At 40.1% G+C, this 18,250-nt stretch overlaps 1 protein-coding gene across 2 annotated transcripts in view; it reads right to left on the bottom strand.

The window, feature by feature from the left end:
• Window positions 1-18,250, bottom strand: part of TMCC3 (transmembrane and coiled-coil domain family 3) — a 99,327-nt gene that overhangs the window by 64,357 nt on the left and 16,720 nt on the right. Inside the window, exon 1 of one of the 2 annotated variants that reach the window (XM_079993456.1) lies at window positions 3,593-3,820. The exons of the other annotated variant lie outside the window; for it this stretch is intronic. Within the exon in view, the coding sequence (XP_079849582.1) occupies window positions 3,593-3,661 (69 nt within the window). The 5' untranslated portion in view covers window positions 3,662-3,820. Of the gene's footprint in view, window positions 1-3,592; window positions 3,821-18,250 lie in introns of those variants that run through there. 2 annotated transcript variants of the gene reach the window in all.

Below are 18,250 nucleotides of genomic sequence, written 5' to 3'. Positions count from 1 at the left end.
CAAGAGACTGAAATGTGAAAAGCCATTCCTAAATATATACAGTTCTACAGGGGAAAACCCTGATGGATAGAGGACAAAAATGTACATTATAGAGAATATATCTGTTCACAGTTGATGAAAGGAACGTTGAAATGCTATTTCAAGTCCAGAGTCTTGCATGGCCATCAATAAATTTTAAAACCATATTACAAACAAATTTAATACCAAATTTCTGTCTTGCACCCATGTACTCTGACAGCAAGAAAGAAGCGCAAGAGCACTTCAAGCGAGACATGTGAATATCATTCTTCATATTCTAGTTTTTCAGGCATCAAAGACTCTGTATGCATGCATTCATCTATATCTCAGGGACTACCATACTAAAAGCAAAGCCTTCTCAGCAGTGTCCCTCTCTGTCTAAGGAATGCTTTCTCTAAAGAGGCCTACCTGCACCAGGAAAAACATCCTCCCATTTTAATTAACATTATTATAGACTATTATTTACACTTTTGTCTCTATTTTTGTCATAGTTGGGTTGTTTCTAGCTTTTATTGAATAGTTTTAGCTTTATTGTGACTGGGTAATTTGATTGTGACTGCTAACATTTACTGTACGTTCTGTACTGCTTTTGGGAGATTATATATATATGCATGTTTTAAATTCCTTGTACACCACTCAGAGAACTAAATTATGGGAAGATTTATTGTTATTTTATTATTATTTATTAAATTTGTATACCTCACTTCACTAGAAGATCCCAGAGAGGTTTACAATAGAAAAACTACAAAATGAGAAAACAAAATACCCAACAAAAACAAACACAAACCAATAACCCCCCTTCCACAAACACGTTTTAAAATGTTATTTTATAGGCCAGGCTTAGGGTTTCAACTCTAAATGATGTAGGCTTGGAACTGGTTAGCAGCAAGAAGGCAGGACAGAACTCCAAGTGAGCTGGAGATGACAGGCTGGGTAAGAGACAGAGCATGGCTTTTTGCTGTCCTTTGAATCCAAAGAGGAGGCTTATGGAGGAGGCTGGACCCTCCTGGGATGTGAATGCTCTGAAATCCCTTCATTTAGTTTCAGGTTGTATATATGTGCAAATAAACCATATATAATAAAGACACCATAGTCTCTGCTGTGCCTTATTCCCAAAAGGAAACAGGTAAGTGACTGAAACCCCTGGAATCTTGCACTGCTCACGGGGATTGGGGTGACATCTAACAATATATGTTTATGTTGCATCCTGCTCTGGAGTTGATTTTAATGAGTTGGTTCTAAATCACCTAAGAAAATAAATATTGTAAGCCAACTCAGGCATTACAGAATTAGAAATTACACGTATAGATCATAGACTCATAGAACTGTAAAGTTGGAAGGGATCCTGAGGACCATCTAGTCCAACCCTTTGCAATACAGGAATATGCAGCCGTCTCATACGGGGATCGAAGCTGCAGCCTTGGCATCATCAGCACCACAGAAGATGTAAACAGAAAAGTAATTTGTGCATGAGATTCAACTTGGATGTGGATGAAAAGAAAATGTCGCATGCAGCCCTACATAATACAGTGGTACCTCGGGTTACATACACTTCAGGTTACATACGCTTCATGTTACAGACTCCACTAACCCAGAAATATTGCTTCAGGTTAAGAACTTTGCTTCAGGATGAGAACAGAAATCGTGCTCCGGTGGCACGGCAGCAGCAGGAGGCCCCATTAGCTAAAGTGGTGCTTCAGGTTAAGAACAGTTTCAGGTTAAGTACGGACCTCCGGAACAAATTAAGTACTTAACCCGAGGTACAACTGTATGCTAGTAGTACCTAAGGGAAGACAAACATTTCCTTTTGCAAACTGGTCCTTAGATGTTTCATCTAAATTCGCAAGGTTTTAGTGCTTAAGAATCCATAGTCCCCATGGAACCTATTGCTCCACAAAGATGCAAAGTCACTAAAAGTATCCTTCACATTGCTACAGTGGTGCCTTGCAAGACGAAATTAATTCGTTCCGCGAGTCTCTTCATCTTGCGTTTTTTTCGTCTTGTGAAGCACCCCTATTAGCGGCTTAGCGGCTTAGCGCTATTAGCGGCTTAGCGACTATTAGCGGCTTAGCGGCTATTAGCGGCTTAGCGGCTTAGAAAAAGGGGGGGAAGGGGAAAAACTTGCAAGACTTGCAAGACTTGCAAGACGTTTTCGTCTTGCGAAGCAAGCCCATAGGGAAATTCGTCTTGCGAAGTGCCTCGAAAAACGGAAAACCCTTTCCTCTAGCGAGTTTTTCGTCTTGCAAGGCATTCGTCTTGCGGGGCACCACTGTACCAGAAACAAAGTACCGCACATGCAAAAGCATAGCTTACCTCCCACCTTTATTATATTCTTTCTCACATTTTCTAATCCTATGAGGTCAAACCACACGTCAATGTGATGAGTATTCAGTACCCAGCAAAATCAAGACCCTTAATGAGAAATTATGCACAATTTGCAATGGCACTGTTTCTTTCTGGCTTTCTTGCTGTTTTACATGTTCTTTCTTTACCTCAGGGAGAGGGAGAGAATAATTTGGAGAACTTCGAAAGCTCATTAATAACAGACTACAGTAATTGCTGCACAATTTCATCTTAAGCTTTCATCTGAATATGCGTATAGTAGTCATCCTGCTCTTGAAGTATAATTTAAAAATATGTATGCATTTCAGATACAAATCAGTAGTGTGTTTTCCTTACATTTTAGTCATCATGCCAAGCTTCTCATACGAAAATGTTTATCAGGTCATTTATCTTTTTCCATAACATGAGCGTGCACACAAACATTTCAGTTTAATCAAAAGATACAGATATTTGCACATGCTCACTTACAGTAGTTATGTAATTCAGGACACAACAAGGCATGGGATATCCAGCCATCCTGTCTGATCACTGCTGTTATATTTTATAGACAATCACTTCATTTTAACATCTATCCATTTAACACCCCAAGGTCTCAACATATTATCAGGCCGTCATAAGCACTTGGTGGAACTGAGGCTTGTAAACCACGAGAGTACTTTTTATGAGATAATATTCGTATTTGTAATTTGGTTTTGACTGTCTCTTCAAGTTTTTGTATAAGGTAACATACAACTGGAGAATGAAAAGAAGTAAAACTGCTCTGGTGATCAATTCATAGGAATGCGTTTTCCCACTTCAGGCAAACATGTATTAGTGATTTGAGTATCCTCAATTATTTCAAGGTAATATACAAATGTGTTCTAAAGATTGCATGGTTCATATATGGATATGTGCTTTTGAACCTATGATAGAGGGCACTAGATCTATAGGCCAAATATATATTTTAAAACATTAAATTGAATATTTAAATTGTACACACGCGCACACAAACACACAAGGAACCTTAGAAATAACAAAAGACATTATCAAAAATCTTGTTTGGGATTTTTTTCATCCCACCCACAAAACCACACACTCCTTTGCATTAAAACAAAACAAAACGGCAGGTTAATAAAACGCACAATTTGTTTACCAGAGACCAAAAGGTCAAATTAATGATTCTGACAGAATCTGAGAAACCTTGGTGTTCTTAAAGACATTGGACCACCATCAAAATTTCTTAACTCCTTACCAGCAGATCTGCACAAGTCTTCTGCTTAAATTTCAAGCCTTCATCTGAATCCCCATCTGGGTCTGCCATTTAGTTGGTCAAAAAGAATTATTTCAGGGTCCTGGGTTTGCCTTCACAAGGCAGCCTGTACACCAGCTTGTGCCATGACTTGTACTAGCACTAGTACCTACAACAAACAGCACAACGCGGCAGGTAATACCAGTTGAAACCTGTAACACAAAAACGAAGTCTGCTTTCCTAAGGAGGCAAAGTTCATGGATGGCATTTGCAGTTGATGGCCAGATAGGCTGAGCTGCTGCAAGTGACTGCGATACCAATTAAATTCTAGTCAGTCATGTGACTTCCAAACCGTATGTAACTATGTAATACAAAGGTGTGGCAACTACTAGAGCAGCCCTGAATCATGCTGATTATAGAACCAGGACGAACATAAAAGACTTGACTGAATAAAGATGAGAACACATATAAGTAGACTGCTTCCTTTCTACAATAAGAGCTGATTCAACTAGGCTTCTCAGAAAGTATTTACCTGTTCTTCTTGGGGTGCTCTTAAGCTTCCCAGGAAAATATATTATCTAGGTAAGAAGAGGTGGAACCACATTCGTTTGTTAAAATATACAAACAACCCCAGAGGACTTTGGCCATTACAGCACAGATAGCAATCTTAAAATACCTCTGGCGGTGTGCCAGATTACCAATTTATAATCCTCACTGAGGTTCTACATTTTCAGATATTGTTCCAAACTCTTGTTCAGAGGTGAGGAACAAAATAAACCCTAGCCCCTGACATTCATCTCTTTCTACCCCTCTTGCTCATGTAGGGGCAAACCTCCAGTGTCTAATTACACCAGGTTGCTCCACACTCTTTACATAAATTAAGGGGAAAGGTTTCTCACCCCTTTGCCCTCTTCTCCCCCTTAGCTCTCTTACAAAATAATATTATAATAATCAGCTTTTATCACCAGAAGCTTCCTTGGATCTGCTGCTTGGAACAACAACAGTATCAAAACAGAATTCACTCTCATGGTAGGCAAAACAAGGGCTTCTATAATATAATAATAATAATAATAATAATAATAATAATAATAATAATAATAATAATTTATTTATACCCCGCCCATCTGGCTGAGTTTCCCCAGCCACTCTGGGCGGCTCCCATTCAAGTGTTAAAAACAGTACAGCATTAAATATTAAAAACTTCCCTAAACAAGGCTGCCTTCAGATGTCTTTTAAAGATAAGATAGCTGCTTATTTCCTTCACATCTGAAGGGAGGGTGTTCTACAGGGTGGGTACCACTACCGAGAAGGCCCTCTGTCTGGTTCCCTGTAACCTCACTTCTCACAATGAGGGAACCGCCAGAAGGCCCTCAGCGCTGGATCTCAGTGTCCGGGCTGAACGAGGGGGGTGGAGACGCTCCTTCAGGTATACAGGACCGAGGCCGTTTAGGGCTTTAAAGGTCAGCACCAACACTTTGAATTGTGCTCGGAAACGTACTGGGAGCCAATGCAGATCTCTCAGGACCGGTGTTATGTGGTCCTGGCGGCCACTCCCAGTCACCAGTCTAGCTGCCGCGTTCTGGATTAATTGCAGTTTCCAGGTCACCTTCAAAGGTAGCCCCACATAGAGCATATTGCAGTAATCCAAGTGGGAGATAACTAGAGCATGCACCACTCTGGCGAGACAGTCTGCGGGCAGGTAGGGTCTTAGCCTGCGTACCGGGTGGAGTTGGTAGACAGCTGCCCTGGACACAGAATTAACCTTGCGCCTCCATGGACAGCTGTGAGTCCAAAATGACTCCTAGGCTGTGCAGCTGGTCCTTCAGGGACACAGTTACCCCATTCAGGACCAGGGAATCCCCCACACCTGCCCGCCCTCTGTCCCCCAAAAACAGTACTTCTGTCTTGTCAGGATTCAACCTCAATCTGTTCTAATTCATTGCTCAATTTTGTGGTGTACTGTACAACTCTAAATTCCTATCTGCCTGTATACAAGAATGATTTTGGGAGGAGCCCTATTCTTGTAGGTGTATGAGAATGGTCAAACATCTGGTAACACAGTTTCCTAGACACCACTAAGAGATGTATGCATGACTCTTCTGCAACATTAGCCTTCAAATTGCCAGACTGGTGCCTACACCTTGCTACACTAACAAACTGATACCTATTAGAAGCAGACATCACTCATCACGGCTGCAGTGCTTCTTTCAACATGTTGGCACATTTGTTAGTAAGCCAGGGTAGCAAATGGGTTGACCTTATGCTGTCTCATAGATTACAGAGAGAGGCAATCAAAGGGAAAAAAGTTGTCAAGTACAATTGTGGCTCACAGAAACACTGGGCTAAATCAGCACACATACTGCATAGACAGACTCATAGCATTATATAATTGTAGAATTGGAAGAGATCCTGCGGGTCATCAAGTCTAATATTCTGCAATGAGGAACCTCAATTAAAGGCATCCAACAAAGGCCCGTGCAGAGCTCATCTGAGGCCCAGGGAGGGAGTATTGTTAGAAACACAAGAACGGGCCTTCTCTGTAGTGGCTCCCCATCTGTGGAATGCTCTCCCCAGGGAAGTTCGCCTGGTGCCTTCATTATACACCTTTAGGGGCCAATGCAAAAATGTTCCTTTTTAACCAGGCCTTTGGTTGATTTTATTGACACCCTATGCCCTTTTAAAATGTATTTTTTTCTTGGGGGGGGCTATTGGGTTGTTTTAATTTTGATTATGTATTTTGTGGCTTTATATTTTGATTTTATTCTGTGAACCACCTTGAGACCTCCGGGTATAGGGCGGTATATAAATTCTAACGATGATGATGATGTTATAAATTCAAACAAAAAAGCAGCTAATGGAGATATACTGCAAAATTGTACTGCTGCAAGCCCAATTTCTTTCATATATATTACTCATTGGCAGTACAGGAGTTCTAGAAAATACATATACAGTAATCCACTTTCATCCTCACTGACAACTAGCCTTCATTTTTATCTATAGATTACCAAAATCACCAACAGGCTTTAACATCTTTTCCTGGCAAGATAAATACGGGTAGAAGTATTCCCAAACTAAAGGTAATCTGTTCTTATCCAGTTATTTAGGACTGGATCCTCTCTTCTTTTGTTACAGAAAAAGAAGCTGCAGGAGAAAATATATCTAGGAAAATCAGTGTGAAATATATTTCTGCTCTGACTTTTCTGACAGCTTCATTGTTTAAGAAGGCAAGGAGCCTATGTTTTAGCAAATAATTGTATGATACTCCAAAGCCCTGAAACTGTTGTTTTTTACTAGTATTATTTTCCCATGCTTTCTTCTACAATATATTTATAATTCAGATTCCTGCAGTAGGAAAACAGGGATTAATTGTCAGAGCTAGAGGCAGAGGATGATGATACTCAAGGGATCACTGACCAATTCCTTTTTCACTTTTTCTCTCATCTGTTTTGCTTTTCCCTATCCACTGAAAATTGAAAGGAATCTGATGAGGGACTCAAGGCAGTGGCAAAGGGCCAAACATTGCTTACAAGACAGCTGCTTGTTTTGTCTTGACCCTTTGACACAGTGCTCAAATACTGCTTTCAAAAAGTTAGGGCTTAGAAATGTGAACATGGTTAGTAGCCTCACCTCTGGCCAAGACAGCATCAGCATATGACTATTCAATGAATCTTTCCCCCAGCATGCTAATAAAATTCATTTTAAAAAAGCTTTAAAGTTAAACACTTATTAAATAGGGGAGGGGTGAATATAAGACTTGTTTAAAAGCCAAACAGATAAATTATTTATTAAAACTTATACAAAATATTGTAATATATTTGCAGGTTAGATTTTTAAATGACACTTTCTGTAAACCTACCTAGATATTTTTCCTAGTCTAAGCCAATAGCCAAATGCTCTTCTCTTTTCCTCCCCAGACAACTCACAGGTTTATACTGTCTTCTCTCTAGGCAGGAACTTACTGCTTCTTGTGGACAACTGCCAACAGCTGACAATTTGACTCCTACTATTCTGGAGGGCAGGGACGCAGGTGGCGCTGTGGGTTAAAGCCTCAGCGCCTAGGACTTGCCGATCGAAAGGTCGGCGGTTCGAATCCCTGCGGCGGGGTGCGCTCCCGCTGCTCGGTCCCAGCGCCTGCCAACCTAGCAGTTCGAAAGCACCTCCGGGTGCAAGTAGATAAATAGGGACCGCTTACCAGCGGGAAGGTAAACGGCGTTTCCGTGTGCGGCTCTGGCTCGCCAGAGCAGCGATGTCACGCTGGCCACGTGACCCGGAAGTGTCTCCGGACAGCGCTGGCCCCTGGCCTCTTAAGTGAGATGGGCGCACAACCCCAGAGTCTGTCAAGACTGGCCCGTACGGGCAGGGGTACCTTTACCTTTTATTCTGGAGGGCTGCTGCTGGAGTCTTGTTCTCCCTGTAGACCTCCTCAGTTTCAGCCTTCTGCTATTTCAGCTTCCTGATCTTCTTCTTTGGACAGCCACTGCCTGCTGCTGCTAGGACCTCTCAGTTCTACTCTGGCTTCTGCTTCTTCTACCAGCAAATGCTGCTGCTTCAGTTCCCAGATGCAGACTCTCACATGAGCCCTTCACATGCTCTGCCACTCAGACTTCCTTTTTGTTTTATACAGTCAGAACCCTTTACCTATCAAAAGATTTCATTGGTTTTTAATCAAGGACCATTATCCCGTTTAAGGTGGTCTCTAATGCAAACTGGCATAACAAAAAAAACTGACAAGGCACATAGTCAGCCTTTGTAGCAACACAGCTGTCTTTAGCAGCCTGTGACACCTATGTATTATAAATCCCAGGCCTCCATTAGAAGTGAACTGCAAATATTCCCTGTGGGAAACTGGCATGCACAGAAAATGCAGAATTGAACCCTGCCCATTAGCTGATGTCACACACTCAATGGTTAATAGGAAAGCGTGCTTTGGGGGGGGGGGGAGATCTTGTAGGCCAAATTAGAAATCTTGGTGGGCCAAGACTGGCCTACAGGTCAGAGATTGTCAACCCCTGCGCTATACAAATAATACACAGCATCATCATAACACCTTCAGTTAAGAATAGAAGATACGATGAAATAAAAACTCCCCACATTATCGATCACCACACAGGCATTCAACTTAGCACCTCTACAGTTATACAATACAATACTAACATTGAGATGATTATTTTATCTCCTTCCTCTTCTTGAAGTTATAAGTTTCGCTATGAGCAATATCAAATCCCAGAATAGAGACAAAATCAGAGGAACACAATGGCAATGCTGTAATACTGACAGGCAACTGCAATACTGTGTGGGTTATAACTAAGAACCAAAAGCAGATTTGTCGAGTTTACAGTAACAAGATGTACTTGTCAGGATCAAATGCGCTGTGTGACACCATGCCATCTTAGATAAGCCATCTTAATCAAGATAACAGCATCCTGGAGCAAAGACACATTGACTTGAAGAGGACACATCTTGCTGATTAAATAAAAAAACAATGTGCTTAGGATCACAGCCAAAGTGCACATCTTTAAGTTGTCAGTAAAAAACATACTGTTTCATCAGTTGTTATTAAAGCTTGTCAAGCAGCATTCAGACCAAGGTTTGATTCTAGTTTCTTCAGCTTATCTGCACGTTAGGTTAGCCAGTGACACAATGTGTATAGCTTACATCTGAAGCAAAGGCTTCTTGTTATAATGCTCCTTATTCAGAGCATTCCCATCACTGATTTGGGAAGTGAAGGACATGCGATGATAACCACATTTCATATCTACCCTGTTGTTCCATATGAAATACTGTGTTTGGATTAGTTTTTCCCTATACTGTACCAGCTTTGATCCAAACTGAAAAAAAGAACCATCTGCAGTAGCTGTGTTTTAACTTGGTAATGTAGACAGCCTGAGACACACTGAAGGACCGAATTGACAATTCTAAATGAAATCTAAAAGGTAGGCATAACCATACTATCACAGAGCAGCTTATCACAGAGCAGCTATCTACATATCGTCACATGGCATCAGTTCTGATTTTTTTTAAATGCCATTCTTCCTGGAGATAATTTCAACCATACTATTTAATGTGGCAATGGAATAAAAAGCATATATTTTAGGTGTACTGTTAATGAACTACAGACATTTAGTAAATGCAAATTACTTGGGAAGTTGACCAAAATCGTATATACACTATACTTTAAAGCACCTTTGAAACCCAAAATACAGAACTGTTGGATTTAGACGGTTATGATAATAGATTTGGTTGGCACGCATATTTATGGTATGAGAAAAAAAGAGTGCATAAATGTTTTGAAAACCACATATTCCGAGGTCCGTTGATTGAAGTATGGAATAGGTACAAAAACTTACTAGAGTATAAAACCCCATATTGGTTATCGCCACTGGAGGTAATGAGTGTCAAGAAGATCAATATGATGGGGAATTGGATTACATATGAGAATTTAATTATAAAAGAAGGAAATAAATGGAAATTGAAACCATATGAAGAAATTAAAGAATATGTAAATGATTGGTTACACTACTTCCAACTAAGTGCGATGTTTAAAAAAGAGATGCTGGAGGGGGGCCACTAGGGGGCGCATCGGAAGATGGCTGACAATAACATCTCTCCGACCCACACGAGGTAATTTGGAGGCTATGATGGGGGTAATTAGCCTCCTTAACCCCCCCAGGATTATGGGGGGGACGGCCCTTGCCTGCTGTGCCCTATACCACCCCTGAATTTGTGGGGGTGGGGGCACTAGGCACAAAGCCCTCCTGTGGGATTTTCGGCACTCCTCGACGCCGTCCCCGATTCGCGCCGCTGGTTGCAATGATCTTTAAAAGAAATAATTTGGACATGATTAATTGCACATACATCAAGGAAAAAGGGGAGTAAATGCTGCTGACAGAAGAGATCTCTGATAACAAGACAACAATAAAATACGAGAAGAACGTCAAGATACGGTAATGACTGAGGGGGGAGGGGGGAAAAACCTGCCTCTAACTTTTTATGTGATTTAACAAGAATCCCCCTCCCCTAATGAGTCAGAAACTAAGGACTTAAGCTGTGGATTTAAGGCTGTGTGGAGATAAACTTTCGATCCAAAGCAATGTTTCAAGATGAAGCTGGAAAGCTAAGAGTTTTGGAGTGACGCAGTCAGGAAAAAATGCCGTTCGCCATTTTGTGAGGCATTGTGGGAGCTCTTGGGTCTGGGAGGAGAAAGAGAGAAATAGAGTTGTTTACATATCGTGAATCAACTCCTCGGTGGGACTTAAGAGCGACAAATGCCAAAATTTACGATGGATAAAGTGATGTTATTTACGAAGGAGATATATGGAAACCATCTGGACTTAGCGGAGGAACGGGAAATCCACACAGGATTATTACACTTGCTATCGGCTTAAGGAGACTAACAGAAGAGATCGTAAAGGAAAAAGAGAAATTATACGAACAAGATATGATGTGGCAACACCAAGATAAGACTGGATAGAATTATGAACTTTGTTTGGACTGATTGGGACTGATTTGGACATTAACGCAGTAATAAGAAGATGATCTGAATTCCCCTTTGGATCTTGAAGTATGGGTTCCCCCAACAAAATTTAAAAATTTGGCTTTGTAATTCGGAATTTATATGATGTGATTTAATTTGATGTGATTGGCCAGTTAATAAAAATTATTAAAAAAAAAGAGAGAGAGAGAGATGCTGGAAAGAGGTTTTCAAGAAGAAAAATCTAGATTTCATAAAGAAATTTTAAATAATGAGGATAAAATCTTATCAAAAATGTATAAATTACTACTTGAGTGGCATACAAAGGATGAAGAGGTTAAGGTTGCAATGATTCAGTGGGCCAAAGATTTTGGTTATAATATTCAATTTGATGATTGGATAAGACTGTGGAAACAAGGAATGAAATTTACTGCATGTACTACAATAAAAGAAAATGTTATGAAAATGTTATATAGATGGTATGTAACACCAGTAAAACTTGGAAAGATGTATAAGGTTAGTAGCAAATGTTGGAAATGCCAGGAGAAAGAAGGAACATTTTATCATATGTGGTGGGAATGTAAAAAAATGAAAGGCTTTTGGTAAATGATCTATAATGAATTGAAAAAAATGTTGAAATATACTTTTGTTAAGAAACCAGAATGATATAAAAAAGAATGATGAGAGATTGCTTTTATATGCAGTAACAGCGGCAAGAATTTTGGTGGCACAAAAATGGAAACAGGAAGAAATCCCGACGAAAGAAGAATGGAGAATGAAGTTGATGGAATACGCAGAACTAGATAAATTAACGGGGAGAATTCAGAACCAACGAGACCAGAGATTTACCGAGGACTGGAATAAATTTACAGAGTATATTAAAGATATATGTGAAGGACAATTAACGTTTGTAGGTTTTCAAGAAGCTATGTGATAATAATGTAAAGAAATATTGTTTTATAAATTTGTTATGATTATTATGGTTAGGGTTAAAAAACAATAGTGATAGAAGAAATGTGATTAATTGTGATAATTTGGAGAATTCACAGAAAGGCTGAAGGAAGTTCAAATGTATAAATATTAGAATTGGATGTAAATCTTGGATTGAATGTTTTTTCTTTATTGTTATTTTGAAAAATTTGATAAATTATTTTTTTTAAAAAAAAAGCACCTTTGATTTTTTTATATATATAATTTTTATTAATTTTCCAATTTTAAGACAAAACAACATACATACATCGACAAACAAAAACAAACACAAACACACAGATATAATTTCATAACCTCATTTTCATAAGCCTTCTTTCTCGGACTTCCCCATACCTCCCCCTTTTTGCATCCTTATTTTACAATTTTTCAGCAACCCTTTACTCCAATTAATTAATTAAAACTTATTATCTTATTATCTTTCTCAATTTCATCTTATTTCAACAAACAATTTCCGCTGCAATTCTGTATCTTCCTTTCCCTTGACATTTTAGCACTCATCAATATTGTAACTAGGATTAGGACTGCCTTCGTATTAATATTTACAGTTAGCAGTTCCATAATGTCAATTATGTTCCATACATGTTCCTTACATTATTTGATAAGTGTCTTCCTGGGAGAAAGCCTGCCTGGTCCTTATGAATCTCCTCCATTAACACCCTCTTCAGTCTTTTTGCTAAAATGTCAGCAAATATTTTGTAATCCACATTAAGTAATGATATAGGGCGGTAGTTCTTGATCTGTTTTTTTTCAGTTTCAGTCTTTGGTATAAGTGTAATAAATGCTTCTTTCCACGATTCAGGTGCCTTTTTCCCCTCTAATATTTCGTTACAAACCTCCTTAAGCGGCTGTATTAACCATTCTTTCAATGCTTTATAATATCTGGAGGTTAGTCCATCTGGTCCTGGAGATTTCCCTAGTTGCATGTTTTGAATGGCACCCTCCATTTCTTGATCTGTTATTTTCTCATTTAAAATCAACATACTTTGTTGCGAAATTTTTTGTAATCCATATTTCTTAAGAAAATCTTCTATGTCTCCTTCGTTTTCCGGCCCTTGTGCATATAATCTCCTGAAGTAGCTCTGAAAGCAGTTGCTGATCTCATTTGGTTTAAAGATGTTCTTTCCATCCACCTCCAAGCTTGTGACTGTATTTAATTTCTGTCTCTTCTTCAATTGCCATGCTAGAAGTTTCCCACATTTGTCCACTGATTCAAATGTCCTCTGTCTCATTTGCTTGATTTTCCATTCTATCTCCTGGTTCATCAATTCCATATATTGCATCTGATAAAACTTAATTTCTCTCAAAATCTCATGAGACTTTGGTTTAGACCTCAGTTTCTTTTCTCCTTCTTTTATTTTTTCCAGAATCTTATCCTTCCTTTCATTGTGTTTCTTTCTCTTTAAAGAGTTCTGTTGTATCAGAAAACCTCGCATCACGGCCTTGCTTGCGTCCCAAATCACTCTTTTCTCAACATCTGTCCTCAGATTTATCTCAAAATAGTCCTTCAAGGTTTTTTGGGCCTTTTTGTAAATCTCCACCTCTCTGAATAGGGTGTCATTCATTCTCCATCTGAAGGATCCAGCTGTTGTTAGTTTCATTTCCATCTTCACTGCGTTATGGTCGGAGCATGTCTTTGGGCAGATTTTCACCTTTTTTATCCTTGGAGCCATTCCACTAGTAGTCCATATTTGATCTATTCTTGTCCATGTCATTTGTGCCTCTGAAAAGAATGTTCCCTCTCTCTCAAGAGGGTTTCTTGTTCTCCAGATATCAATCAGGTCCATGTTTTCAGTCATTTCAAAAAAGGTCTTAGGTAGTCTCCCGTCCTTAGAGACCACCTGTCTTTGTGCTTTATCCATATTTGTAGAGACCACGCCATTCATATCTCCTAATAAGATCACCTTATAATCCAAATAATACATTAATGTCTCATGCAATTTCTTGTAGAATTCTGCCTTCCCTTCATTTGGTGCGTAGATGCCAACTATCAGGAGTTTTTCTCCTTGGATTTGTATCTCAATTGCCAAAATTCTTCCATGTTCATCTTTAAAGATCAATTTTGGAGCCAATTTTTCCTTAACATAAATCACCACTCCTCTTTTCTTAACTTTGTCTGATGAAATAAATTCCTGTCCTAATCTTTTATTTATAAGTAATCTTCTGTGTGCCCTTGTCACGTGGGTTTCTTGTAGACATATCAAATCCAATTGTTCTCTTTTCAAGATGTGAAAGACCTCACGCCTTTTTCTGGGAAGGTTCAGTCCATTACAGTTCCAGGTTAAAAATTGCAGAGACATCATTAATTAATTACCTCCAGCTGCTCCCTGCAGCTGTTCTTCTTCCGTTGGTGACTTCAGTCCAAATATCAAGTTTCCAAGGTCTGTATCAGAGGTCGAGTCTAGCACTCCTTTCAAAAGGTCCTCCTCGTTTCTGTCTAGGAATTGTTCTTTATCTTGCACTGTTCTTATTTTGACTTTCTTTCCTTTGAAGTTAAAAGGCAAACCTTGTGGAAATTCCCACCTAAAAGGTATGTTATTCTTCTTCAGCAGGTCAACCATGTTCTTAAAATAAGTTCTTACCTCCAGAATGTATTTTGGGATGTCCTTGTAAATTTGAACAGAAGCATTTCCAATCTGAAGGGTTCTCTGGTAATGTAAATTTAAAATTTTATCTCTTTCCTCTTTAGATCTCAGAGTTATCAGACAATCCCTTGGGATCTTCCTGCCTTGCCTTCTGCCCAATCTGAAGGCAGTTGTTATCTTAAATTCTTCTTCCTCTGAATTTACCTGCCAAAATTCTGATAATTCTTTTGTGAGAAAGTCCACTAGGTTGTCCCCTTCACTTTCAGGGACCAACCTAAGTCTCAAATTCTTCTCTTTCCTCTGCATCTCCCACAAAGACAAGGCCGCCTCATGCTGGTCCAACTTCTTACAGACTGGTATTAAACTTTCCTGTGTGGTTTCTGCAGTAAATTTAGCTTCTTCTGCAATTTTTCGAATTGTGGCGTTTTCTTGAACCAATTTGTTTATGGTTTCTGTATTAGATGTAATGCTTTTGGTATTTAAGTCCAATTTTGTTGTAAGTTCTGTCAGTTGTTTGGTGTTCTCCGTGCTCTGCTTAGTCAAATTTTCTAAAGATTCATTTATTTTGAGTAATGCTTGAGTCACTGAATCCATGAATACGTTTATTCCTTTCTCCTGTCCAGCTGTGCCTATTGGCAGTAAGCCTGATATTGAGCCTCTTTTCTTTTGTGCTGCTCTAGCCTTAGCCTTAGATCTTTAGCCTTAGATCTTGTTGTTATATCTTCTGCAGAGCCACTCATGTCCCAAGGTCGTTCCCACAGGAACAGCTCTTGAGTGGAAAAATCCAGTGACTTGTTTTTATTTGACAGTCTATGTTACAACTGTAGCCTTTCAGCCCTCTAGAGGGAGCAGTACATTGTGTCCAATAAGCAGAAGAAACAAAGAAACCAAAAGCCCTCTTGGAGAAAAGTTTTTTTTTTTTTACAAAGAAACTTTCAATCTTCCAATTGCAACAATATTATTTCTGTAAAGTCCCAAAAATTGTATCTATTTGAGCTCTCCGCTTTGCAGCAGGTTCTGTCAGACAGTTCCTGTCAAAGCGCTTCACCCAGGCAGTCTGTTCCCAGAGTCGGAGACAGCAGGAATTAATCACTTAATCACTTCCTCTCATGCAGGTTAAGCCAAGTTCCCTTTTCTTCCCCCCCTGCTCCTGCTTGCTGGAGGGGTAGTTAGAGTTCAATGCCAAAGTTAAATAATTCAAAAGTTCAAAGTTACTTTTCCTTCAGTTGCAGCTTTCCAGTTCCGTTGCTTTAAAAGCCATGCAGTCCGGGGGGGGGGGCAGACTTCCTTTATTTACCATCCCCGTTTTGGGCCAAATTTCAAACTTTTTTTTATAATCCCAGTAGATTTCCCAATCCTACTTACGGGTATTTCAATTTCAGTCCAGATTTCAGGAAGGAATCGGCGCTCTCCGCCTATGGCGACGCGGCTTCACTTCACGGGCTGGGTAGCAACTCTCAGCACCGCACGATCCCCCGATGCTCCTCCGGAGCCTTTAAAAAGGCTCTTTTGCAGTAAAGGGGGGCGCAAATGGTGCCCACCGAGTCTCCTTGTTCACAGGCTTCCGCGCCTGTGATTTTAGGGGTCCCCGCTTCGCCGTAGCGGTCAGACCCGAACTCGTGAAGCAGCCCTCTCTCCGGAGATCGGGGAGAGAGCCGCCATTAAGTGCTGGCGCCGACCGGAAGTCTCCTAAAAAAAAAAAAAGCACCTTTGAAACCCATCCTTTCCCTCTATGAATTTTGGGCATTGTAGCTTACCCCTCACAAAGTGTTGTTGTTGTTGTTTAGTCATTTAGTCGTGTCCGACTCTTCGTGACCCCATGGACCAGAGCACACCAGGCACTCCTTTCTTCCACTGCCTCCCGCAGTTTGGTCAGACTCATGTTTGTAGCTTCGAGAACACTGTCCAACCATCTCGTCCTCTGTCGTCCCCTTCTCCTTGTGCCCTCCATCTTTCTCAATATCAGGGTCTTTTCCAGGGAGTCTTCTCTTCTCATGAGGTGGCCAAAGTATTGGAGCCTCAGCTTCACGATCTGTCCTTCCAGTGAGCACTCAGGTCTGATTTCCTTAAGAATGGATCGGTTTGATCTTCTTGCAGTCCATGGGACTCTCAAGAGTCTCCTCCAGCACCATAATTCAAAAGCATCAATTCTTCGGCGATCAGCCTTCTTGATGGTCCAGCTCTCACTTCCATACATCACTACTGGGAAAACCATGGCTTTAACTATACGGACCTTTGTTGGCAAGGTGATGTCTCTGCTTTTTAAGACGCTGTCTAGGTTTGCCATCGCCTTTCTCCCAAGGAGCAGGCGTCTTTTAATTTTGTGACTGCTGTCACCATCTGCAGTGATCATGGAGCCCAAGAAAGTAAAATCTCTCACTGCCTCCATTTCTTCCCCTTCTATTTGCCAGGAGGTGATGGGCCCAGTGGCCATGATCTTCGTTTTTTTGATGTTGAGCTTCAGACCATATTTTGTGCTCTCCTCTTTCACCCTCATTAAAAGGTTCTTTAATTCCTCCTCACTTTCTGCCATCAAGGTTGTGTCATCTGCATATCTGAGGTTGTTGATATTTCTTCCGGCAATCTTAATTCCGCCTTGGGATTCATCCAGCCCAGCCTTTCGCATGATGAATTCTGCATATAAGTTATATAAGCAGGGAGACAATATGCAGCCTTGCTGTACTCCTTTCCCAATTTTGAACCAATCAGGGGCTCACAAAGTTAACCCTTAATAAAATACAGTGCCCAGAATTCTTTGGGGAAAATAATGTGCTTTGAATCTGCTTTAAATGCATAGTACAGAGTGCTTTGAATAAAGAGATACCACTTTTTCCAAGTTCCAAGTTTTTCCAAGTTCCAAGCCCACTATTTTAGCTTACATGTAATTTCGCCAGTAAATGCTTTAATCCATCCACTGAACAGCCACTGTGGGAGTTTGCTCTACAGAAGCACAATATCCACAGGTATATAATCCATTTGTCTGAAGCCCCAACAGTCAGTTAATACAAATAGCTCAGCAGGTGCTGGAAGAGCCAATGCAAAGAAAAACTGTTACACTGACAACAAAGATCTTCCTCAAACAGCAGTAAAATCAATTGGAATTTGCAGATGTTAGTACCACACTGATACACCTTGAATTTTTGAAATGAACACCACTCTGTTTAGATCTTGGCTCCTTTCCCCTGAATAATGCCCTTGAAATATGCCTTACAAAATTATTAACTTGTCATGTCTACCACAATTATTAAGATATTAAAATCCGGAGCTCTAATGCATAATCATGGGACATTTTATAGAGGTGCAAACTACTTTGAGTGCACTATAGATAGCCTTCACAACATTGTGAAGTCAGTGATGTTGGGAATGGTTGTCCAGTTGGAGGCCCACTGGTTCCACATTTGAGTCCTGAAGCAAAGCTCTAGATCTTAAGAACCGCTAGAATACTCCAGCTTGGCCTGTGAAAGGGTAGACTAGGGCACCTTGTTGCAAGTGGATTTACTCACTGTCACTGATTAAGTACTACAGCCTTGCTAAGTAAAGCAGCAGGCTAAAAACCTTCTCACAAGTATATTTGCTTGCAAAACAACGCATCAGCCTGCTATTTCAAGTGACAAGCTG

The sequence above is a fragment of the Podarcis cretensis genome (assembly GCF_951804945.1).
Source record: "Podarcis cretensis genome assembly, chromosome: 10".
Taxonomy (NCBI): Eukaryota; Metazoa; Chordata; class Lepidosauria; order Squamata; family Lacertidae; genus Podarcis; species Podarcis cretensis.
Note: the sequence above shows the minus strand (reverse complement) of the source record. Positions and strands in the feature narration are given on the sequence as shown.